Consider the following 27,118-nt stretch of genomic DNA (forward strand, 5'->3'; position numbering starts at 1 on the left):
AAATGGTAAAGTGGTAAAAGAGCTTTCTACTCATAGTTGAAAGATTTGAATCCTTTTTGGAATGAAGGAGGTGAAAAAAACCCCAATAAAACACTAAGGAGCTTTAAAGTTGTGGGGAGCACTTCCATACTGCTGTTTCCTTAAGCAAGTTGGAATGTGGCTGAAATACCTATTTTTGAAAAAGGAAAGAAAATGCACCAGGTTATGAGAGTAGTCCTCTTTCTGATTAAACCCCTTGACTGAGCTTACAGGTAAGTTTTCCCTTGTATGTATTTTTCTGGCTGCACCTTCTGTATCAGCTTTAGTAGCAGGATGTTCTTTGGAGCTGTATCTTCTATGCGTTCTTATGACTGAGGGTAGATATCTCTGAAACAGCTTTTGTTTGCAATGTGACTTCCAGCAGTTTACATCTTCTCTTTTCTTCCACCTTTCGCTTCAGGTGCAGAAACCTCACGTTTCCTGACAGTCTTCCCGAGGTCAGCATTGTGTTCATATTTGTTAACGAGGCGCTCTCGGTGATCCTGCGCTCCATCCACTCAGCCATCGATCGCACTCCTGCTCACCTCCTCAAGGAGATCATCCTAGTTGATGATAACAGTAACAACGGTAAAAGGTTTTGGTTCTTCCCCCTCCTTGCCCCGAGGCTGGATCATACAAGAGAAACCTTGAATTCTGTCTCTTGCTCATCCAGTTGGTGTTTCAAATGTTACCGGTCTGTTTTCTCCCTTCTTTATCCCACACTCTTGCTGGGCTGTCTTGAGCTCTGCACAAGTGGGGCGTTTAAAAGTGTGTACAAAAGATAGAATGTTTAAGGTGTCTGGTAGGCAGAATTTTGAATGTAACAGTAGATTAGACCTAGCAAGTTTTACTCTTAGTACTTCAGAGTGTTTTCAAGCTCACATGGTTTCTGTGTTTCTCCTGTTTCCACTGTATGATTCCACACACATACTCTGTTTCGTATAAAATGTCTTTCTGTGCTTTAGATTTCCAGTTCTCTTCTCCTCATTAGCAGCATTTATCTTGTTGTTTCTCTGCTGTCTGTACTCAGATGTTGCTCTCTGTGATCTGAAGGATTGCCCTGCCCATCTCTGATGGTTCAGTGCTTGCCAGGGTGTTTGTCAGTGAGGCCATGTTGGGCACTATTTACAAGTCTTATTTTCTAGCAGCTTTAGTGATGAAATTTTAATAAGCACAGAATGCTGAACTTAAAGAAAAATTCTGCTGTGCTGGGGGGGTTAATTCTGAGCTGCTAAAATACAAGGAGAATTTGAATTTATTCTGTTGAAGGAAAATGCTGAACAAAGGGTTTCTCTTGTCCTTGCTATCATGACTGCTGTTATCTGGCTATATCCCTGTAGCTAAATCCTCTGACCTGCTGCTGATCACAAATGTATCTCAGATTTGTACAGAGGAGAAACTTATTGGGAAGCAAGTAAATAAGATCCCCACCCCCAGGCTATGCATGTCATCATGTCCTCTTCTGCTGACTATGAATGAAGGAAAAGTACAATCCTGACCCTTTAAAGTACACACAAAACTCAACAACTTGGTGCAGGCCTATGCCTTAAGTTTTGTCATCTTCCTTATGCAACACCTGGCACTTTGATAGGAAAGAACACAACACTGAAATCAGCTTTGACTGGTGAACCTGGGCTCTGCAATTTGTTTGTGTAAATTCCTTCCTGCACCTCTTAAATGAGAACTCAAAGAATCTGAGTGGCTGTTGGTGCTGCAGAGCCTGAGGTCTCTGGATATGGATAAACCGGCCACAAAGCAGACATAAAAGAAGAGAAATAGTCTGGTGGAAAAAAGTGGCTCCTAGAGTTTGAGTCTGATGTATAATTTACAGGCAGTTATTCCAGTGGGCACATTGCAGAGCAGTGTCAGAACCATGAGTGTTTGAGAGCCTGTCATCACTGTGATGAGCTCACTAACACTCTTTGCACGGTGCTCTACACACTTGTCAAAATTATTCTTTTTCATTATTTCATACCTGAAATAGATAAGAAATCACAGGATCTACTTTATCTTTCAGGAAAACCTGTCTAGCTGCCTTTTTTGTTAGTACCAGTATTGGTACTATACTGTATAATATTTTTATGATTTGCTGTGCCTTTTATTCAGGCTTGCCTCTCTTACCCTCCAGTGCCTTAAATCCTTGGGTTCCTGGCCCCAAGCAGGGAGACAGAAATTGAGTGGAAGGTAACCTTTGGTTTGGCTGCCTTGGCTTGGTGTTACATGTCATTTTATACAAAATCACACTGTGCAGAGCTATAGTTAGTCTCACAGAAAAATTCAACTCTCTACAGGATTTTATGCTACTCCTCTAACCCTTCCTCTGGCATCTCTTCCCTGCAGTAGTAAATTAGATTTCTACAGTCCTCTTTATCCCATAATGTATGCTGAAGACCTGGTAATAGGCATATATTTGGAGCAGATGGATGTTTGGAACAGGAGCAATTGTAAAGATGATTTATGGGCTTTCCTACTATTAGTTTAAATCTTGAAATATTTATTTTAAAACTTACTTTTCCTTTTACGATATTCTGTTTTCCATTCTTTTTTCTCCCTTCCAGCATTGCTGAGATGAATCCTTTATGTCATTCTATGTTTTTGTTAGTAGCTCTTTAGCTTGCAAGTGTTGCTGCTTTTAAGATAAGTGGGTTACTCTGGGTTTCCCTGTAATGTTACCTGAGGGGGCAAACACTTGGTTTGTGCATGAAGTGGGCTCCAGCCTCTGCTTCTCACAGGGATCTGTCAGAATCCTAATTATAAGTGGTATTTTTACTCTCAGGCTTTTGCCAGGGATGGCAGCTTCTCTAACTTGATGGAAGATTCCTTTCTGTGATGCCACAGCCATGGACTTCACAGGAAGGAAAAATCACACTGTGGGAAGTGACTAAAAATAAAGAGTGAGACCAGAGAACTGGCAGAGTCCAGATGGGCACGTTTTAATGAATCCCGAATTTCTGTAGTCCTGTATTTTGGAAAAGAACAATGGAAGAACTAGATAGGTTGATTGTTTTTTTGTTTTTTTGTTTTTTTTAATTCCAGAAGGCTGATTTCAAAAACCATTAATTCAAGCATAGGCCCAAAGTCTGTACATTTGTCTTGAACAATATGTGCTATAGTATTTTATTTCATGTACTTCAAGGTATGTCAAGCAAATTATCTATGACTTTCTCTAAACCTCAGTGCAGTTTTTCAAGTTCCTAGTTATGTTTCAGGAGACCTCAATTAACCTCTTTGTGAAGTTTTCCTTTTTTAAAAGAAATGTTTGGAGTTAGAAAACTGTGAAAGTGCCACTATGTGCTGTTTAAAAGCAGAAAGTAGATTTTGCAGGTCCTAAAATTTTGATCCTTTATTTAATAAAGCCATTTGCATGGCTTAATGTGTGTATTTCACCATACTATCTTTTCTGGTGGAATTTTGATAAAGATTGCTCTGAATTGTTTCACATATGCTGTTAGGTGTGTTAGTACTAAAATTTAATTTAATTGAAGGATAAAGAAGCCACATTTCAGTGACTACTGTGTACTGTATAATAAGAACAAAAATTTTATTTAAACAAGCCAAGTATTAGTGTTGTTTATTTGTGTCTCATTTGGGTCTCAGTCACATTGGTGACTAAGCAACTGCACAGATTTCAGATGTTTTACTGTATTTTTAAGTATCAGATCAGAATCTTTCCCATTCTCCTCAGTAGGGCTGTCTGCTTTGCAGAGATAATGTGCACATAAATGTATCATTTGGCAATATAATTATTTATTTATTTTTGCCTTCAGGAGCAGCAGAATTTAATTTTTATTTTCAGAGGAGAGGCTTAAAAAAATTTAAGTGACCACACCCATGACTGCTAGTGGTTAATTAGACCTCAGAAATGTATTTAGAAGAAGCATTGCCTGAGCTGGAGACTACTGGCATTGTGGTTTATTTGCCCCCTGCTTTGTGGCATCCTGCTCTCTGGAGATGGGGCTGTGACCTTCTGTGCCACTGGAGCTCTGGCTTGGCTTTTGAGTCCTTTTGCAGGCATTGAGCACCACTGCATTACAAAGTACCTCTTGAAGGTATTTTCAGATGATTTGAAATTTCTCTAAAAAATCTCATTGTGAGCCATGATGAGTTCAGCTTCATGGGGAAGCAGTGGGCATTTGTGTGTCCAGAATGTGCCTTGCAAAATTTAATACTATAGCAGTAATTATCATTTTCTAGGATATTTTTTTTCACATAACAGTTAATAATATTGCAGTAGAGGCTCAGATTTTATAAGGTTTTTTCCTTTTCCTTGAAGCATTACTTATGAATGAAATATTCCTACATGTTCAGTGTAATGATTCTCATTTTGTCCTGAGATTTCCATGAATACAGCTATTGAACTGCAGTAATAATGCTGGATACCACAGGATGTGAATTTTATGCCTTGCAGTGTTGAGAATTAACACAGACTGGTAGAAAGTGGGTCAGGTGCAACTGTATCTATCACCTGTGAGAGGTTGTCCTCAGAACACTGAAAAGAAACTTTTCAAAAAGCATCCAGAGTTTTTCATTAAAAAGTTGTATTTCTTTGGTAACTCTTAAAAGATAGTTGGGAATAGAAGATGGTCTGAATTTTACTTTTTTTTCTTTACGAAAGCAGTGATGAATAAGCCTCAAGACTGCTGTTGAAATGCATGCTAGATTTCATAGCACAGCATAATTTGAAGATGGCTTATTTGTAGATCAACTGTGAAAAACCTATTGATAGCAATCTCCTAGGGAAAACCTTAAGTCTTGGTTTCTTTCTGTTTTGCTTCTTGTTCTTCCCTTACCTGAATGTCAGGAAAGTTCCAAGACAAACAGAAACATCTGAAAACAAGGAAATAGGTAAACTATATCCAAACCTGCATTCACTTTTGGGCCATGGTTTATGCATCAGGAAGGATTTGCTTTATCTGCCTAGATTGATTCTCTGCATTAGTTGAAGGTCTTGATGCTGAAATCATTATTGCACAGTCTTTACACAAGCAAGCTCTCAGAGGGGTTGACAGGGACTGACATGAAAAGAGGGCTGTGCAGTGCTGGTTAGGAATCAGATGCTAAAAGGCATATATTTATCTATAGACCAGGAAATCTGTTCCAGTGTGGATTTGAGAACAGTGTTGGCTGTTGTTACAAACTCTGCATTTTACTTTAGTAACGTTTAGCACTGCAACTGGAATTAATGAAGGCAATTCTTTGAGCATATGTTCGCTGCTAAGTGTTGTGTGCTGCTGCTGGGACTGCAGTGAGGTGTGCCAGCTACTGTGGATGCGTCTGAAAAGATGTAAGAAGGAAATAACCAGAGGCAAACCCTTGTCCTCTGGCCATCTGTTCCAGCCATCAGCAGAAGTTAGAGCATAATGTTCTTTTTGAGGGGTGTGAGAGAGTGGCCTGGCCATGAAGTTCAGAGCTCTGCTGGGGAAAAAAAAATATGAGCCACTAATGTAAATAGACTGTGAGATTTTTGTGAGCACCCTGTGTCCTGAGGATAGTGTCTTAGACTGGCTGCAGACTGGTCTCTCCTCTTACTGGTCAGTCCTCATGCCAATGGCTTTGGTTCCTGCTTTAAAGGGGAGAGGTTGTGGAGTAGGATATCAAAATGAAGTGAGCAGCAGAGAAGAGAAGGACAGTGCTGATGAATAAGGCCCTTCTTTTCATCCAGGGGTGGTCTAGTTCCTTGGTCTTTATTCTCTCAGTCCTCTTTCCTTGAACGACTCCTACCCTGGCAGTCTGCCCTTTTTGAATGCTCACTTCCTTGCCCCATTCCATATGACTCATCCTACTTTGTGGGCTTGTGTCCTTCAATTGGGGTCTCCATTTGGCATGTTCTCACATTCCAGGGTTACCTGTGCTTCTTATCATCTCCTCCATCCCAGTGTTTGCGACACTTTCTCACAAACTGTGTTTTTCCATTTTCCCCATCTCACCATTCAGCTTTCCCTTGCTTTTAGCCACAGTAATTAAACTCCTGCCTGAATCATCTGTCCCTGCCTTCCTCCACCCCCAGTAATAGTCTGTTCCTTCCCTTTTTGGGCATATTTTTATCATTTCCCATTTTCTTCCTTCTGTCCAATGCCTCCTTTTCATGCATGTTTTTCCATTCCCTTTTGCTTCCATTTAAGAATAATTATGTAGGATACTTTTCATTCAGCTTTTCTAACTCCCCCTGCCTGAACTCCCTACTCCATCAGACTCAAGGACTCGCATTCAATCACATGAGGGGGCAGGGATAGCATCCCTTGCTGGAGGCAAGGCTCTGGTTTTTGTTGCCTTGGAATTAGAGTTGTATGAAAGCTGTTTGATAACCAGCATGGAGTTTTTATATTGGGAACTATCACACTCTCCATTCTTCATAACTCCAGTGGAAGGTCCTTAGCCTTCCTTTTCTTGACAGTTTGGAGAGTTCCAGCGCTGTTGGACCGTTTGATTGTGTGGAAGCTCTGTGTGCTCAGAAGGAGTTGGCAGTGACAAAGTGGCCTTTCAGCACAACAGTTATTTTAATCATCTGCAATACACTGTAGATCACTCTGTTGGTATGGCTGCAAAAGCACCATTTTGATGTGTGTGCCAGCTGATAGCAGAACCTCTGTCCACATCAGGGGGCAGCTGTGCAGGGCAGAGCTTTTATTGCAGTCTCCTGACATCAGACTTTATGACTCAAGCATTCAGATAATGCTATGAACTGAATCTCCCCTAGCCAGCAGTGGCCAAAAGTTAATGTATGGTCATCTTATCTTTTATTCCATCCATGAGGTAGTTTAGCTCGTTCAGCCCTGATCCACTTGCAGTGTTGCAGTCTGATAAATACCTTTTCCTGTGTCAGATTCAGCACACCAAGTCTAAGAGGACTGGCCTTGTTTCATGGTAGCTCTGTTTTGAATCCCAGTGTGCCAATTCATACTGTGCTTCTATTCCACATCTGCAGTGTCCCATGAATGACAAGTAGTGCAATGCACAGTCAGGGTTTTCTTGTCCTTCATCCCCACGCCTGTCCTGCCACCCTCTCATGACACAGTGCTTCGTGTGAGCACACTCATATGTGCTCTCATGTTACTGGTCATAGCAAAGCCTAAAATGTATGAATAAATTACAGTTCCAGTTTCTAGGTGATGATAAATAGCTGCACCCTGGCACTTTGGGGTATTTTGGAAGAATGATTTGGGTCAACTTACAGAAAACAACATCACCTGTGTCAGGTGTGATTCAGAAGCCATATGTGACCACACTGAAAGGCTGCAGTCACATTCACTGAGAACAGGCTTGGTTTGAGCTCTTCTGGTAGTAATGAGGAATTCACCCTGTGTGCTTTGGTGGTGCTCTGGGCTGGTGGCATCCTGACTCTGAGGATGACAGCACATAAATACTGCCTTGGCCCACTTTTCAGTACCATCACTGTGATTTTAGCCTTAAAATGAATCTCTAGAGATATCTAAAGCCTTGCTTGATTTAAAACCCCCTTTATTTCCCCCCCCACTTTTTCTCTTCTCTCACGTTTGTCAGATTATTTTGCCTTCAAAAATGCTTGAATGGTTTTTGTTGATAATGTTCTCAAGCACATGTCACTAAATTCAAGTAGCAGCCACATGTATAGATTTGGTGCAGTGACAAACATTCATGCAGAGCTCATGAGAAAAGTGCCAATATCTGTTGATGTCAGTAAGATACTGTTGTTTGATCTGATTATTTCCTTTTGAAATCTTTTCCCATGAAGTATTCAATAGAAACAGTATTCGAAATATTTTAGTAATGTAAGCTCTTATGAGCCTGAATGACTTCTTAAAGGGTTTCTGTCTCTTTCCTTATCAAAAGCATGGCACTTATAATTGAAAGAGTTTGACAGGGTGTGGGGAAAATACTCTGTAGTGTCAGACAAAGGAGTTAAAGGATTTTGTCCTACAGAAAGTTAAGAAATAGAAATTGCCTTTTAAATGAACTTCATTAAAATTTACCTTTTCTTCTCAACCCAAGCATACTTTTCTTAAAAAGAAAAATGAATAAAAAGATAACTTTCATAAAATCACTGCCTAGTTCTTAAAGTGGTGGTAGAACTTCCTGCCAGAGCTGATAATTTCAAACACTTCAATTTCTTTGTGATAGAACCTCAAAATTCTTGATGTGCTGAAGGGTCCAAAACATGATAAGAGATTTGCCTAAGGAACTATTTAAGAGTGTTCAAGTGTATCACTAAATGATAAAGATCAGTTAGCAAAATATATTAATAAATTACAGATTATTCTATGGTCACCACACAAAGGCACATTTATAGGCATTGCTAGATATTTTAAAGGCATTGTGGAACCTACTGTAAGTCTAAAGTTCAAGTACAGAACATTTTAACAAAGCACATGTGAATTCTGAAAAAATAAATCAGTTCATGTTGGCTTTTCTCTTGCTTTTCTGTAGATATGCTTGGCAATGAGTTGTTTGAAAGTGTTCTCAAAGTGTATTTGATGGCCAAATTTTAAATTACTTGACTTTACTTGTTCACTTCTAGTAATTTCTGGGGATGTTACTAAAATGGTGTTCCTTCCTTTCACCCTGGAAAAGTAACCTATTTAAAGTAGTGTGCTTCAAGCAGCTGCCTGGGAAAGCTTTGGGGAAGCTCAACGTAAAACTTTATGGAAAATGTGATGAAGGTGAATAAAAGCTAAAATTTTTATTTATGATGATGCAATTAACAGCAGAAAAATGAAGAGTTAGTGGTTAGGCTGTGAGAGAGTGAGAATTCCTGCTTGTTTTTCCTCACCTGGTTTATTTGGAAAAAAATGTTTTGTTTTCCTTGGGCCTCCATAGCCAGAGGTGTTGTTAACACCATGTCGTGGAACACTGTTGTGAGAGTCTGGGTGTATGTGAGTCCCTATGGATGGAGATACAGGTTATATGCTGAAAATACAAAACCCCTTCATGTTTTTTGTGGTTTTCACAAGTGCCTAGAAGTCTGTTAGGGTTTTGGGTAAGTTCTGCAGCTGAGTTCCTACAGAACAGGGCAAATCTTGCTCTCCTGGCAGTCTGATAGGGACAGCTTTTGACTGGGGACCTGCGTGGAGCTGAATTCTCCTGCTACATCCCTATGGCATTTTGCAGTGGAGTTTGTGAATAAACTGATTTTTTTGCGTATTAGTTTCCTTTCAAGTATAATCTGAGAGCAGTGGTAGATGCTTTTTGGTACCAACTCAAAGGACAATTTGCCTTTCATTAAATTTAACAGGGTTTGTCTGCACTGCAGTGTGAACTCTCCACTAAGTAATTCAGAATCATGATGAATGCTAAATAATATGGCAACGTGAATCATTGTTGTTTTTGTTTGGCAGCAGGGAAAGCCTTGATGGAATTGCTAAGTGATCTCAGTTCTCTCCAGATAGCTCAGTGTCGGCTGCTGCATTGTTCCTTTGCTCCTCTCTGACACACTCCTTTGGCCCAGTGCCTGTCTAATCATTGCTTAATGTTTCAAAAGCTGCCACCTTCTATTTGAAGCAATCTTTTCAAGCAGTACAAATACCAGAAGATTTGCATACAATAGAAATAGAAATAATTGGAAAAATAAAGTAAAAAAAAAAAAAAAAGAAATGAGATGTTAATAGCATTAATGTTTTATGAAGGTGAAAAAACATACTGCATAGCTAATCAAATTATGGTAAAGTTCTAGGAAGCTTAAAGATATTTCTGTGGCTAAATAGATGGTCTATCAGTCTTATGTGCTATGAAATAATTATTCCTCCCAATCTATTGCTCCTAATCTCAAGCTTTGCTCATGTACATGAAGTGGAAAGAGAGCAACAAGGTCTTCTAAAATGAGAAACAAGTTGCGACTCATTTGCCAGCAAATAAACAAGTTGACAACTTCTCTGCCAGCAAATAAACAATGATTTCTGGTTTTTTATTGCCATGAATGACTGCAGTGTCAGTACTTGAAAAATGTATTTACATTCCCATATCAAGTAAGTGACTGTGATTCCCTGCCTTGGAGTGTTATTATTACTGTATGGGCAGCAAGTTTGAAACATCTCCCTGTAGCCTGCTTCTTATATGAAATGTCTAGGATTACATTTTAGTGATATTTGTGCCCTTGAAACTTCCTTGTTGGTAGTTCATAGGCTGTGACAACCAGTGAAACTGGGTAGCACTGGGTCTGGTTTTGTGTTCTCTCATCAGGAATCTCTGTTCCCAAAGAAATGTTTTTTTCTCTCTACCAATTTCCCCCCCCCCAAATAGGTAAAACTCAAGGAATACTGAGGCAGAAGTTGTGACTGTGTGTATGGTTAATATCTCACAGGCAAAAACAAAATGTATTCTACAATTGGCTTTAACTTCTATTAATACTCTTTGTGCTGTGCAGTGTTGTATAAAAGGGCAAGGACTGAGTGAGGCTGTGCCATGACAACCTCTGGAATGCCTTGTGTCCAAGAGGGAGACCTGCTAGACACTGAAGGTTCCTGTTCTTCTAGGAATAGATCTTATGGCATCTGAGCTTAGAGCATTAGTCCAACCTGAGAGAAGAGACTTGAGGAAAGCTTTTTCACCAGAAAAACTCAGCTATAGCATAGCCAAGGGAAAAAAAAAAAAAAAAGTAGGTCAGTTAAAAGAAAGGGAGATTTTTCTGACTGAGAAGCAAAGACTTTGTCCAGAATTCCCTCCTCCTGGGGAGCCCAAAGGTTGTGTAAGGACAAGAGAAACAGTCAAGGTTATTTTGCCCTTCTTTTTTTTTTTTTTTTTTTTTTTTTAATGGTCTAGATCTGCACACTGCTAGAGCTATCTGAAGTAAGCAATGTCTGACTTTTGAAATTTTCATTTAGTCTGTCTCCTTGCTTCAGCAATTATATCTCCCAGAAGAGAAGAACATCACAAAATAATGAAGTTACAGGAAACCTCAATGGCTTGTTAAAAGGAACATCATCACACGTGGGCACAGAATGATCACATAGCTCATAGGAAGAAAAATGTCAGATGAAATAAGAGAATTTGTTCTTTAGTTTTACCCTACAAGCCTGAAAAGATCGGTTGTTACAGAGTGATACAGAAGTACTTTATAGGTTGCCTGATACTCAGTTGACCCTGAGCAGTATTTTATGTAACTCTAACTAAACTTTCACTGATCTACTCTTCTTCTGAAATCTGAATAAGTGGCTTTATTACTGTATGCCCCCATAGGAGCTCTGGGAAGAGTTTGATGACAGGGAATGTTGGTAGTTCATATCCTTGAAAATTCATTGAGCATGGGAACTGCTTGGTGTTTCTCTCTCAGATGGTCCTACAGCAGCCTGGAATACTCTACAAAGCTCAGACATGATGTGGGCATGAGCACTTCTGCAGGAGACAGACCAGTAAATCCGGTTTAAAGCAGTCAAAATTGCTGTTTTACTGCATGCTGTAGGATGGGATTTTCTGTTGGTTTTGCAGATGTTCACTCACAGTCCCTGAGGTGAGAATAGTACAATAATTTTAGTGTTCCAGCTTCCATCACAGCTCGTGGTGCTGGTGTGCTGCCTTTCTCAAAATGGTGCTGAGATTAAACTAAGCATGATACTAAATCTAAAGAACAAGACTAGATACATGAAAGCTCTCAGTTGAAAATTACTTTTAAAAACAAAAGGGGGGAAAGGGGTTATTCAGCTACTTTAAGTTTTAGGGTTTGTTTTACTTTCATTTTTTATATAGCTTTTTTTATCCTTTGCTTATGTCAGTACTCCATCTTTACCAAATATCTAAAGCTTTTAGGTTTTGTTTCTAATTTGAGGAACCAATCTTGAAAGGTGCTGACTCCTAGGACTGTTGTTCATTAACAGGCTGTGTTCTACAGTGTGATATAGGTTCTTTCTCTTGACATAGAAAAATATTATCCATAAAGTTGTATGATTAGGCCAGAGAGTGTTACCACAAAATGAGGGAAATGCAATCCTTGAATGCATCTTCCAGGTTTTAGGTCAGCTCCCATATCCCATCTCCTCAAATTAGAAATGGTTCATCACTGAAAGAGAGTGTTGTCATTCCAAATGGGTGTAACTGGAACCTCTGTGATCCTGCCAGCTCTCATCAGAAGTTTCAGTTCCGTGGAGCACCCATCTGAGACTCAACAGGGTATACCAGGAAGAAGATTGCAAAACTGAGCCTGTGTCACTTTCAGAGATCTGTAATTCCTACTGCAAGTTCTGTGTAGGTTAGCATTGTCCAATATTTGTTCTTTTTATCACTCTTGCAATCAGGCACAAAAATTAAGAAGTCAGGGGTCTTTTGAAATATCTAAAAAGAAAAACCTCAAGGAAGGTGAATTAATAAAATGGTCTGTTAAACTAACCATCATTATATGGCGCTAAACTTGAAACACTGAGAGAGATGACTTAAATGCAGTAAAATGGGAAAAAAGAGGTCTAATCAGCTTTACTTAGAATGGAAAGTGCCCTAGAAAAATATGCCTGTTCCTTCACAATATATCAAACTGAGTTTAATCAACTGTGGATTACTGCATAATAGCTCAATCAACTTCAGGTCAGCACGAAAGAAAGTAGAGGAATTTTTTAGTAGAACTGTAAAAGAAAGATACATGTTCAATAGTTCGTTTGGCTTCCTGGGTTAGGATTATCAAAGTTATCAAAGTAACATGAAAAACGGCAGTGTGTGATTTATCTCTCTCAGGATCTTATGCACCAAGAGTTGGCTCTGATCTATGACAAAACATGTTTCAAAAATTGCATGAATTTTGATGGTGTTGCACAGTGTTGTGTGCACCCCGTGGTTTCGAGTTCATCTAGAGTATTCTAGAAAAACGCTAAGCTCTCCGGATGGGCTCTGCTACACTGCTGCCCTGGCTCTCTTTTCCCTTCCTAACAGAGCAGTAGTGGGAGTGATTCATTTAGTACAGAACAATGATCACTTAGCTCAGACCAGATACAACCCGAGTTAGCAAATCTGTGTGCTGGAGATGGATTTTATAGCAATTAAGTTTCCACACTCAGAAACTTTTAATTGCAGCAGGTTCATTTGGTTATCAGAACCAGGCTTTATGCTGGCTTAACTTTCCCTACCTGCCCATCTCCAGTTGGACTAAGTGGATTTCTGATTCTGGTCATTTTTAAAGGTTCCTATCTGTGTGAAACTGCACTTCTGTCTGTGCCATACATACCCATTACAGTAGGAATTCCTGTGATTTATATAACTGGCTGTGGCAGGGGGAAAGTGTTTTTTGTGCCTTTGTACTATATTTTTAAAATTTGCTGCCACTTGCAGTTACCTGTGTAATCACTTACTTGTTCAGTGGTTTCCTGACTGAGAAAGACCTATAAAACCACCAGTAACTATAAAATAAATATGTTCTGATTTTTTAATGGGTCCTTTTAGAAATGGTAGGTCATTCTCTGTGAGTTTTGGATAATTTGCTTAAAGATAACTGTTGAAATTGAGGTGTAAACTGCCTGCATTATCCTATTACCAGCAGAACCCTTGTTGACTAAGCTTCAGCCCAAGGGCTCAGTAGCATCCCAAAAGGGGCTTGACTAGTGACAGCTGAGAAATACACGAATTACAGAGAATAAACAGCCAGTTTTGAAGGGAGTAGTGAGCAGATCTTTAACCTGTCACTGAAGGTACTGTACATTTATCCTGAGAGAACCTGTATAGCTGCCTAATAGTTCCATGTCTCTGTGGTAGGATGAGGCACCATTGATGCTTTGGCATTGTTCTGGAAAAAACCAGCCAGATTTCTCTGTAAATATTCTGCAAGTCATACTTTAACATGGTTCTGATTCCATGACCTGTTTCATCTGATTCCAGCTGTTTCATCTCCCCTGGGAGACAAAGCTTTGTTTCTGTGAGTGAAGTGCCCAGAAGTGCCTCCAGAACAGGAGGACCAGGAGTGGTAGGGCTGGACCTGCTTGGAATAGGTGAGCCTTCCCAGGACAGGCAGGAGTGATGGCACATTGGTGGTGTGGCCATGCAGGATGTTTCTGCCTTTCTCCCTAGGAAATAAATGCCTCTCCAGTGTGTGCCAAATCACAGTGCCACTGGGGAAGACTTGAGGAATTACTCTGCTTGCTCAGGTCTGTCCCTGGCGTCAGATTCCAGACTCCTCAATGTATTTATTTGGCATTTCTTTCAGTAAACTCTTCTGCTGCTGTTCTGTTACTGGCACAGATGCAAAAATGGGAGCAAGTCTGCTCAAGAAAATCTCACTTAAAATTTTTTCTCCTTTTGAAAAGTATCTAACCCTTGTTACTGTCCTCTTTTGTGCATTATGACTGAACACTGTGTCACCCTGATCATGCAGCCAGTTGTGTATATTGTAAGCCTGATTACTTGTGTGATTTATGTTATTTTGTAAGCTGCCACGTGGAAACAGGGAGGCATTCCTTGGTTAAGGTGCTATTCAGCAGTTAGATGCATAATGGATCCCATCCTCCTTGATGCCATTGCATTCAGTGAAACTATTTGTATCATATGGTGCCAGAATTTATGAGCAATGACTTCAGTCTCTTGGCTTCCAGAAATAGACTGATAGTTCATCAGACACTTGATATACACATGGAAATAAATTTAAAAATCCAGGGAACTGTAAGTACTGTGACAACTGTCTGGAATATTTATTAGACAAGTTACAAATTCCTGTCGTCTTATTATTCCTTTTAACATCATTGAGAATAAGATAAATAACCAAATTAATTTCTTTCTGAAGGGAGGTCAGTGCAAATGACAAAACAGTTGTAGGCTTTGTCTGAGATGGTAGATGAGTTTCATTCTTAATCAGCTGACTTTACTAAATTTTGGTTTTATTTTTTTTTAAAGGGCTGTAAAATACTTTTCCTTGAATCAGTTATGTCCTTGGTGGGATTTGATATATTTGGTGTTTTCCTGGTTTAGCTATTAAGACCTAAATTAATTATTTTTCCTTTTTTTATTAAAATTGATAACTTTATATCCTAACACCTTCCTTGTATTTCTCCTGTGATTTAGAATTTAAAGTATTTTTTCTCAAACTAGTTCTCTGCTCTTTTTTTTGATTGTGTTCAAGTGATTTGGCAGTGAGCAAATTTGGATGGTTTTTTGTGTTCTGTATAAAAGCTGGTTTTTAAATGTTACTGATGACTGTGTAGGGTTTAGAGCCAGCTAAGTGTCTTGCCAAATTATTAAAGCTCTCATCCCCTCACAGGCTGCTGGTGTGACTGTCCATTATTGCTCGTGGGAGGATTCTTTTCCAGCTTGGCAATGGGAGATAGTGCTATCATTCCATTTCCCTGTCCAAGGGGGATCCTGGGATACCAACTCTAAAAGCAAAGTTGCTACAATGAATTTGCCATCAGAAATATGTTAATATTTATGAATGTTCAAAGGGACTTGTAGCTCTTGGTCTTCAGATTTATGAGGGAAAAAATATTCTTGTCAGTGAAGAGTTGCAGAAAGAGTTGTACGTCTTTTTTGCCAGTTTGTTTTTTTGTTTTATCGCTCTCGTAAGTGGTTAGTCTGAAGGAAGTTATTTTTGTCGTTTCAAATGCAAATATCTAGACTTAATCACTGCAGGTTTGAGGTATTGTGCTTTTTATCTGTACCAGACAGACTTAGGGTATACTGTTAATATATTTGTCTTTACAGTGTGCTTCATTTGATCCATCTATAAAGAGCATGGGACAATATTTCCTGAGTAAACTTAGAAGGAGATGAGACAAACTTCTGTCAGGATTAATTGGAACAAGGGTCTCTCTGTGTTGGGGCAAGAAGAAGGGCCAGATGATCTCTCAAAGTCTGTTTAGTGCTGCAGTTCTTTGCTGTGGGTATATTTGTCAAACTATTTTAGGTCTTTTAACAGAAGAGCGCTAAAGAGAAGTTCATAAACACTCATTGATTAGTCAGCCTGTAGATTTTCAGGGCAGGGATTTTATATTCAAGGAAACCTCTTAGAGTTTCTGACCCACCATAAAAATATTTCAGAAGCTGTTTTTTATGTTGAAGGGAAGGTGGAAGGGCTGCAACCAGCAGTAGAAAGCTCTCTCTGTATTTGGCAGGTTTATTTTCATTCTACTGGAAATAATTTCTGACCTCAACATTTTGAGAGGCCTGGACAAATATGGAAAAATTAGATCCTCTGAAGGCCTTTAACAGTCCTGTGAATGTTCCTGTGCCAATGGACAGAACTAGAGATATCTTTAGAATCTCTCATGTTGTAATACTCAAAGTAGTTGGTCACCATTGACTATGTCCACATTAAAAAATGTTTTTGAGATGTACTTTTAAACAGAGATCACTGTATATGAAAGAAACACCATCAGGCTCTGCAATCTGTTTGAATTATGTATGGAGAATACACATAAAAAGGCTCACAGCTTGTTCTTTGCATAACAGCCTGTGGTGCATAAGATCACCAGATTCCTTCACATTAATGCTTTCTCATTTACCATCTGCAAACAAGTAATTGCAAAGCTCAATTTCTTTGGCAAACTGTTGCTGTTGGAAGACTTGTGACACGGAACAGCTTCAGCTTGATTGGTATTTATTAACTGGTGTTATATAGATTTAAAGTGGAAGTGTTTTATAATTTTACATAGTCACTGATAGGCAGAGTTTCATAAACCGTGAAACAGACTTATTTCCTGTTATTTCACTACTGGTGAGCCCATTTGTTCAGCTGAATGCTGTAGTGTTTAGTCTCTGCAGATCTGTGAAAATCAGGAAACTTGTACTTTTAATGACCTAAGCAAGGGCTAAGGAGTCAAGCTTCAGACGTCTGTTTCAAAAACCTTGACCTTACGGTGTCAGAAACATGTGCTTAGTTTCTTGGCAGGGTTTTATTTTATCTAAGAAATTGAAAAAATATTAAGATCGGTTTCTGTAAGATTGACTGGATGTTGCAAGCTCACAGAAGGGCTGAATCACTCACATCCCAGTTCCTGTATTGCTCTCAGACCATCTACTCAGTGTTGTAATTTGTTCTGTGTCTGCCTGTTCATTTTATCAGAAGATTGGTGTGCATCAAAAGAAATGAATGCATCCTCTCCAAGGCAGGTGTGAACTCTGTCACAGCGTGGCTGAGGTGAGAAGTGACCCCTGAAGACCTTCTAGTCCCACCCACCTCCTCAAAGCTGGGTCAGCTAGAACAAGTTGCCCAAGACCATGTCCAGTTAGGTTTCAAAATCTCCAACCTCAGTAATATCTTTGTTACACTAGTTAAAAAGATTTAAGGTGACTGGCAATTTAAGCCAGAAATACAAGTTTTAAACTTAAAAAAAAGTTGACTGCATTTTGGCATGTGAATGTAATCACTTTTGATTTATGAGCCCAGCTGAGCCTCGCTGACTGTATTTGTTTAATTCAGATGCTGAGTAGTTCTCACCAAAGCTGCTCTTGTCATCTTAATTCATAGAATTATTTCTGATGGCCAGATGCTAAGGAGTTGTAAAAGTGCCTTCTCTTCAACAATTAAAAGGATTGAGCTTCAGAGCAACATCTCATATGACTAAAACATTGTGGTTATTAAAATCGAGATTCAAAGAGAATAGTTTGTAGTATTTTAAGAATGCCATATTGGCACTGTCCTGCACTTGCAAGACAGTAGACCTGAAGTGCATGAACTAGGTCAGGTGATTTTGTACCTTGCCCCAAGTAAATCAGCCAAGCTGCTCCCAGAGCTGGAGGTGGCACATCCGCACAGCACTCCATGTGCTGGGAGCTGCTGTGGCTCTGTCCTGGGAAGCTGTGGTGCCCTGTCCTCACAGGAGGAATCTTTACTTGCTGAGTGGTAAATCCCAGTTGTGTATGCTTGGTTAACACCAAGATTGGGGATATTTTAGGCTTTCAGACAGAGGTTTTAATGGTGGTGGCTCATGTAGTAGTGAAACACCAAGTGTTTATGAAGAGGATGAAATGACTGGATTTTGGTAAGAGAATGACAGGATTTCAGTGAAGAGCCTTTAAGAGGTGTGCCCTGCTACTCCTGCTGGTTTTGTTCATTACACAGTGCAAGTCAAACCAATCGGATCAATGGGTTCCAAAATCAAAGTAGCAGATGGGTGGAGAAAAATAAGGCATTGTTTGATAAGGATAGATGTTACGTATGGACACAGCCAAGAGGAAATGGAGACATAGCTCATCCAGCTTCTCATAAATTTTACATGCATTTGATGCCAGCTGGTTTCAGAGGGATTTGTGAGTGCTAGTGCGTATCAAATATCAGGTCCATTTCACATCGGTAAGGAAGGATAGTCTTGATGAGAGCAAAAGGATGGGCAAGACAAATTCATTAGGGAATGGTCACATCAGTGATGGCATGGTTTAGTATTGAAAGGACATGCATCCCTTTGAGTTTTATCCAGGGATAACTTGTACCATGTTCCCTAATTAATGTCTTTAGATTGACTCCCTCTCTTTACTAAGATACAACTGATACGTTCTTTGTTTATCCACCTGAAGGGATTAAACAAGTCATGTACAAGAAGAACAAATCTTTATTAGGATTGATACAAAAAATCTTTTCTGAAGCACGATTGCAGCACAGCAAGTTTAATTAGTTTTCACAAATGCTTCCAATTAACCCACACAGTGTTTGCTTTTTAGCTACGGAGAAGATTCAGTCACACAGCAAATAAAAAAAGGAACCTTTGACTTAAGCTTTCATGTGCAGCTTAGCAAAAAGACTGAGAGTAACTTCTTGCTAGCAGTTGGTAGTCTTTCTGCTTTTCAGAAAGTCACTTGCTTCTGCTGTAGGTTTGGGAGTTTTGTTCTTCTGGATGGTAATAGAAAAAAAACCAAACCAACACCTGCCATGTTTTTCAAAGAGACATTAGGAAACCTACTTGCTCTGTGTTTTAATCACCCTGATTTGTCTGTGGTGAAAGACAGGAACAGTGCCTAGTCTCCAGTTTGTAGTATTTGAACTGTGACCACTTTTTGTTTGCCTCTTCAGGCATTTTGTCTTCTCATGTTTATGGCATTTACTGGAGCTACTTATTTTCCTGATTTGAGTTCCCTAATTGGAATTGCCGCATGTGGCTCAGGTTCTTCACATTAGCTGCAATTGTAGCTCAGGTAGCAAACCCTGCCAGTTCCTTTGACAACAGCTTTGCAAGCAGCTCTTCTGAGGAATCTATAAACCTCTCAGGTGGAAATACTGTGCAGAATGCAAGTGGCTGCATTTGATTTTTTGTTCATGTCAAACTCCTCTGTGGAAAACGCTGGATTATCCATGTGGTACTGCTATGGTACCAAAATGTTAGTGCTTAACATAATTTATTAAAATAACATTAATTTGTCATGTTTCCATAAGCAGAATCTTGCTTTAAGCATACCTATATGTATGGATTATATATAGTGAAAATATAAGGAAGAAATTAATTTCTCTTTGTTTAGGCCACTTAACACTTTCAGTGTCTGTAGGATTGCGGTGTTTGCTATGTAGGGTACAATTTACACATTTTTAACTTAACATATGGGAAGTTTAGAATGTGGGGGTGATGTGAGAGCCTTGGAGGTGGAAGGGCCACATGCCTCAAGAAGCTTCCTGTTATTGCTCTGTGGAATAAATGCTGCTCAGGATTTTTAAGGTTTGGATGTTAATTATAACTCAGAGTTTAGTACCTATGGGAGCAACCTCCTCCTGTGACATAAGAATATAGCTGTATAAACCCTCTGAGGTTAACTGAGATGAATGCTATGTAGGAAAATGAGATCATTACCCAGTCCAAAGTTGCCTTCAATGCAACATATTGCAGTATGCAGACGAGGTAGAAACTTAATGTTCATAGATGGAGAGAATTTAATCATGGAATTTCTTTACAAATTTAGCTGTTCAGGAAGCGCTCTTTTGAAGATGCCAAAGGGTTTAAATCTGAGAAGTCAGGCAGTACCTATTCTGAAAAATGTGGATATACTGCAAATCAAATTGCAAATCATTGCAAATAAAAATCCAGTCCAAGGAAATTAGCCGGTATCTGTGCAAAATCATTATTCATAGTGAAAGGTCAAATGGGATACTGGAGGAATTGCATAGGAGGTAGTTTCAAGCCTTTGGATATCTATAATAAATGGAGTCTGGTAGGTGTTCTGCAGAGCTACAGACTACAGCATGGCTGGCTAAATGAGACACAGGCAGTACTTAGTGCTAACAGTCCTTTGTAGAAAGATGTCCTGGAAAAAAAGTAAAATTCCCAAGTAATATTTTATGTAAATGTCAGGATTCAAAATTACAATGTATATAAAAATATAATGTCAGTAAAAATTAAGCTGGGAAGTCATTTAAGTTTGCTGCATTTATTGAAAAAATGAAGCTACTTGAAAAATGTGGGGAAGGGCCTGGATACAAGTGCCCATGTGCATAGTTTTTCACATGAACAATCAGTTTCACACATCTCGAGTTGTTCTTAATGGGCAGTGACTGATGGGTCCCAGGAGTCTCTCTGCCTTGACCACAGGTCTTCAAGCCTTGCTTCAGAAGGTAAATTTGAAGTAAAGGGCTAAAATTAAATGACCAAAAAAAAAAAAAAAAGAGAGGAAGGAAACAAACAGAAATTACTGTGAATTCTACCAGAATACAAATGTTGAACAAACCTGGTGTAATATATCTAAATATTAGCGGGAGGCAGTATAATTCAAAAATATTCTCCTCAACTCTTGTTTGCCTAATACTTAATGAAAAAAAATTAAGTAAGGAGCTTTTAAAATGTTTTTGTTAAATTTAGGCTTTATCTTCACCTGTGAAACTTTAATGCGAATCTCCCAAGATGTGAGGCATTTCAGTGCCCAGGTGGTGTTTTTGATTCCAGTCCATTTTCTGTGACCCTTTACCCTCAGCCTCCCAGCAGCTGCTGGCTCGGCAGTGCTGGGTGTCGATGCGTGACTGATCCAGAGAGACAAACCTGTGGAATGCCAGGCAGCAGGTTGAGAATTGCTGTGTGTTTCCTCGTGCTTTCTCAGCCAGCCCAGCCAGCTCTGCTTTTGCTGACAAAAAGAGAACTTGAACTGGTAGCCCAGCCTGCTTCTTGTAGTCTGGAGCAGGAGCTGTCCTTCCCTGGAAGTCCTGGCCATCTGCAGAGTAAAGCAGAAGGCTGGAGCAGCCCAGTCACCTGAGCCTCCAGCTGCTCACTTGGGTGTAAATCCAGGAGCAAGTGCTGGAGCTGGTGGGATTCTGTCTTACTCTAGTACAGTGAAAATTACACTTTTACTGCTTCTAGTGTAAAAAAAAAAAATATTGACACTACTGCCAATTGCTTCTAGGGAGCAGGAAAGGCAAGGTTGGTGTGTGCTCTTGTGTGTGCATGTTTTATGCAGGCAAGGTTTCCACCCTGCTGGGAGGCATACTAATAGCCAGATTAACATAGTTTAGTTTTAAAATAACATACTCCTAATTAAGCAGGATTTAACCAAATCTTTTCCAGACTGCAATAGGATGCTAGTAGCAGTGCTGTTCCTGTGTTGTGAATTGTGAAAAGGTATAATGAATTTTAGTTCAAGTTTACTGCCTGGGTTATTTTTAATATCTAGCCTTTTTTTTTTTTATGAAAACATAAGGGTTGCTGCTGCTGTCCCTCACATGTTTCTGATGCAAAAAGGCAGGGCATGAACAGCAGCTGTAATACAAGAGTTAACTTCCAAACCTTTCTTTAAAAATAAATGGATCGATTGTGATTAGGTCCCCACAGAGAAATTTTCTATAATAACTGATAAAGGGCTTGGAATAATTTGTTACATGCTGATATATTTAATCTAAAGATACAAATTCTATGGTATTATGTTCTCTCTAGACTTGCAGTTCAGGATTTTTAGGAAGCAGTGGATGATACAGTAGTATAATAAGCAGTTTTCTTGGAGATCATATGTGCTGGATTTAGAGATTTTATACAGCTACCAAATGGCATGGTCCCAGCACTGTGTTATTCCTAAGGAGTAAGCAAATATGCTGGGAAAGAAGCAAGCCAGAATTTGTTGCTTTAATTTGAAAATGTTCATAGTTGATTCTCCCAAAAAGCCCAGTTTTTATCTTTAGAGGGCAACAAATCCCGTGGCTCATATGGTATTCAAACCAAATAATTTCTGATTTGAATGGGGGCTTTACAGGCGTAAAAACTATTTGGATTTTGTCCATTCTTTAGGAAGTTTCAAAAATGAGCAGTTGTAACTTCCAAGTTCTTCAAAATTATGTGAATTAAAAGCCACGACTTATTTAGCACAGTAGCTGCTTCCCAAGCTGTCCCAAGTGAACTTGGCAGTGTCACTGAGGTGACATTCCTCGAAGGGTTGTAGTGGAAGTGCACTCTGAAGGCAGCTCTTGCTTGCTTGCTAGGTGATGGGGTAGGTCCTGCTCCTTCTTTTTATGCCAGGTGAGCAGGATTTGATGGCTGTGCAAGGTAATAAATTGTGTTTGGTAGAATTTTTCAAGACTGTATGATAAGAGGATATATGAGAGCTGACTTTTTCGAGGGGTGATTTTAATTTGCACTTCCAGTGACATCATGTGTGGTGTTGCATTTGGGACCCAGACTTCAGTGACTTCACTATTTCACATGTAAAATTTTTACCTGCAAGGGGTATTACCTGTTCTACTCTGTTTGTATTGCCAGAGATGTATTAACCACTTGAACAACAAACAAAAATTGCTGATATTGGGATGGTTTGCTTTTATTTTTATTCTGAGAAACATCTTGTGTGACTGCAGCTCTGCTGATATAAAAACCAGTCCGTCTTGTGAACTAATCCCATCTGCTGAAAAGAACCCTCCTGCCCAGGCAGGCTGTATTTTTGCTTGGTGGATTGGGTGCTGTGTTGCTGTTGCTGTGTGAATTGCATTCTGCTGCAAGTGGCCTTTGAAAGGAGAAGATAATAGCAGGTCACACACAACATGATCACAGGTCAAGAAATCAATCTTTCTGGCTTGCAATATGGACAGAACAGTTTGCATCTGATGTGTAGGAATTGTCTGGTATAGTAAGAGTCATTCAGTCAAAATCAAAAGTTACCAAATGTAGCTCTACATTTGGGCAAGGTTAAAGAAGAAGAAAAGGGCACTGTGAAATAGTGTTATTGCTGTCCTGACCCTCGAGGATGCTTTCATAGTATCATCAGGTTTTGTGCATGTTGCTTTGCTCCCAGGGAAGGGATTCCATGCAACAAATATAAAGTTAGATAATAATTTCTGATATCAAGTAAGATTTTAATAAAAATCAACGTGGCATGCAAGGCCAAGTCTTATTTATTAAAATCAAAACCTGTCTTTTAGTGCTCTCTGTCATTCTTTTAAATAACTATTTAACAGTGAGAGTTACTTCATATTGTTTATTTGGACCTGCTTTGAGTCAAAGATTGGATTGCAGAGGTTCCCTTCCAGAAAGTATTCTATGATTGCTTTCTGTTTCCTCTTCCTTTCATAGTCCTGTTCTCAGCTATTAGAGAGAGGTTTGATCCAGAGAGCAATATTAGCAGCTCTGTTTCATACAGTTCTAACTGAGTATTTGCATATTCCATTTTTAATGCAACCTGTGTGACTAATTTCTTCAGAATCCACTCCAGAAATAAAGTAGTTACACTTGGACTATTGTTTTCTAATTGGCAGGGTTTATTTTTTTTCTTTATGAATCTGTTACCATAACGTGAAGTGCCATGCTGTTTCTTGGAGTCATGATTATTTATCAGGTTTATAGTACAGTGAGCAACTTGCTGCATCTTATGGTTATGAAACTACAGAGCTTTCTAATGTGCTCTTCTGATTGTATTTTTCTTGATTTATACAATCTGATCTAGCTCTGTTCAGGCATTTAGTTTCTTTTCTGAATAGTGATTTTTCTCTTTCACATACATCCAAGAAATAGATTAGAATTAAATGCTGTATATTAAAAAAAAAAAAAAAAAAAGCCACTTGGATTACTGAAAACAGCTGGGACTAGAATGCATTTCTCAAGCACTTCTTTTAACATTTAAAGGTCATTCTATAGATGAATCCAGGAACACCAAGGAATGAAACGAACTCAGAATTTTGGCTGAGGTTATGCCAGCAAAATGTCATATCACTGTCTCAGCTCTAATGCGTGTTCTCGGTGCTTGCTAGGCCTCTCACTTTACGGCCACTTTCTAAAACTATTGTATCCAAATAAACATCAGAAGTGATTCTTGCATCAGGTGTGATATTTATATCTGATTTCAGCAATAGCACTTATTCCTGCCCTCATTGTTGTGATCACATTATTGTAGCCATGATCCATCCAATAACAGTCCCTAAATGGGAAGCAGTCATGCACTGAAAACTGGGGTGGGATAGTATTCCTGCTGAGATTAATTCAAGCATCCAGCAATCTGCACATCGAGTGGAACCGTTAAGTTTATATCATTAGCTCTGTATTTAAAGAGACTTTGAAATTTGAGCACCATTCTAGGTATTGCCCTGAAGAGATACATGGCAGCCTCTGTCCCTCTGGTGTCTGTGTGGCTGGTGGCAGCACTTGGAAAGTCCCTGTTCCGTGTTTAGCTGTGTTTGCATGTTCCACACGTGCGCACCTGACTGGCAATCTAAGAACAGACATTTTGTGCCTTTTTATTAGTCCTGCCTTGCCTCTTAAAGAGCTGAAATGTTCACCTGAGAGCAAGTGTGTTTTCTTTTCCTCTCTAAATATTAACACTTCCCTTTAGTAAGCTCTGCTCTGTTCTCAGAGATAAGAGTGTGAGTCTCCCATGGTCAGTGGGATGGAAGGGCAGTGTTCAGTTCCTTTGGTGCAATGCATTTCTGTTGACATTTGCAAGATCCCAGATATCAGATGCCTCTTAATCCTGACACAGTGATGTGGAAGAGCCCTTGAATCTGCTCTGAACTGGAGTTCTCAGGGTTCCATATAGATCACGGCTCAAAATGCAGAATCACAGCCTTAGGGAAATCATGTGGTGATAATGTGCAGCCCTGGGATTTGGGAGATTCAAGTTCTATTCCTCCCCTTCTGCAGCTTCTGGTGTGACCTTGCAGATTCATCTGGCATCTTAATTTATGTCTCTGTCTTGCAAAGTGTTGGGAGATTGCTGCTAGAATGTGGGCTCAGTGATAGTTATGATGGGATGCTTACATGAATTGAGTGCTGTCTTCAAACAATACTTAATAAATAATAGAAGGGGAAATAAAAGGGATTTACAGCTCTTATAATAAAGACATTACCCCAAAAGATTAGTAGTAACAAAAAATAACAGCTGTAATATTTCTTTCTTCATATCCCCCACCTCCATAACAGAGAGCTGACCTGTCAGAGTTTCCAAAAGATAACTTTTGTAGTTCTTTCCGTACTTTTGGGATTTATTAAGACACAGCAATATTTCTGTGTGGGACTGAATGATGTGAAGTGTAGTATCCCATTTTCATGGCTGGGATGAGAAATAGACATCATTTAGGAAAAACCAAAAATGAACCTGTGTAGTGAACATGTCTGCTAGATGGCTCATGGAAGAGTTGCTGGCACAGATTTCTTCTGCAAAGCCTCGTTTTTGTTGGAAGCTGTTTAGCTGCTGTTTTGAAGTGGATTTATTTGCTCTATGATGTCCTTTTGCTGTAGGATTCCCAGGACCTTACAGAAGGATTCAGTGAAACGTCCACCTGAGCTCCTTCCGTGCATACAGAAGATGTTTGTGAAGGAGCTGAGAATGGATCAAAGCAGCCCCTATCGAATCCCTTGAAAACTTCCCACTCCTCTGTATAAGATTCTCCTGGGCAGTTGAAGGAATGTGTGTGTGTGTAGGGGGTGAGAGGGGAAATGCATTTCTTTTCCTGCCTTTATTGTGGGAGAAGGGTGCTGTTCATGTGCTAGAGTAAAGGAACCCTTGGCTTGTAGTCCAAGATATGAGCTGGAATGGGTTGCTGTAGGCAATTTATCTTAATAGACCTGAGGAGGTCTGACAGCAGCTGGGACTTTGGCTTGCTGAATGCAAAGGTTGTGACTGTGAAAGTTCATTACACTCTCTATCTTTACATGTGGATAGCCTGAACTTCTGGGATTACACTATGCATCTTTGTCAACAATCCAAGTTAGGTATGGGAGTGGAGGAGAAGGACTCCACTGCTTCTTTTTTTTTTTTTTTGAGGTCTGTCCAGATCAATTCCTTGCATCACGTTGGTAATTTCCCCTGGGTGGTTTTTCTATTACCAGATAACACGGGGTTATTAAATACGTGTGCACAGCAGGCCCTCCTTATCTGCTTGTGCATTGTTGCCCTCTGTTGCAGACATTCTCTATACACATGTGCATTACAAATGACGTGCCTCTATCTGGTTATAAATATTTTCCATTTGGAATTATCTGCTTCTGCTACAGAGATGAGAGGTGATCACTTGAGCATGAAAGATAAAGGACCAGAGGTAAGAAAAATAAAAATGATGAAGCACTGAGCTGCATACGAAATAAGTGACATAATCCACATATCCTATTAGATAAAGTGCAGCAAAACAGGTTCTCTTCTATGCCTAGCTGCTGCCATGAATTCAGGTTATTACATGAAGTCAGGTTGGTTGCCTACAGAGGGACTGAGGTGGGAGAGAGGAAGGGGTTTGCAGCAAACCTGTTATAACAGGCTTTCTTTATTTGCCAGAAATTAAGTTAGCTATGTTAATACATGTTAAAATTGTTAAAATTGGAAAAGCAGCTCTTCTTGTTCCTAAGATTTAGAGTCAAAAATAATCAGGTAAAGAAGATGGAAAAATCTTGGTTTAAAATTAATTGGCTTGTGCGAATTTTGTCCTTTTGCCAATTGACTGGTCTTTCATGCAGAGGCAAGATGCACCTGATGAGACAGATGTTCCCAGAGTGGCAGCAGCCCTCGTGGTGAAAGGCTGTTTTGCCTTCCTGCAGGGCAATGGATCCCATTGTGAACCTGCTGCATTGGGAATTCAAGAAGGCTCTGCAATCCTTCCCAGAAGCAAGCTGACCAATGGTCTCCTGGCTCCAAACGCAGGCATAAGCTCCTGCTGTATTCTTGCAGCTGCTATAATGATTTGTCTTTAAAAGTGTCCTTTATGGTCCAAGAAAATATCCAACACTTTTCATTACCTGGGGACCAGAGTTGTGCCTTCTAGGCAGCTCAGTGAACACATAACATAAAATAATGAATTGGCAGGTTTTTACCCCTTTCATATAATGTGTCAATCCACAGTTTCTGGCACAAGGAG

General features: G+C 39.5%; 1 protein-coding gene across 1 annotated transcript in view; it reads left to right on the top strand.

Moving 5' to 3' along the window:
* Positions 1-27,118, top strand: part of GALNT18 (polypeptide N-acetylgalactosaminyltransferase 18) — a 206,235-nt gene that overhangs the window by 101,151 nt on the left and 77,966 nt on the right. The window contains exon 4 of the mRNA XM_082283335.1: positions 440-606. Coding sequence (XP_082139461.1) covers positions 440-606 — 167 coding nt within the window. The remainder of the gene's footprint in view (positions 1-439; positions 607-27,118) is intronic.

This window comes from Coloeus monedula, assembly GCF_965178545.1.
Source record: "Coloeus monedula genome assembly, chromosome: 6".
Taxonomy (NCBI): domain Eukaryota; kingdom Metazoa; phylum Chordata; class Aves; order Passeriformes; family Corvidae; genus Coloeus; species Coloeus monedula.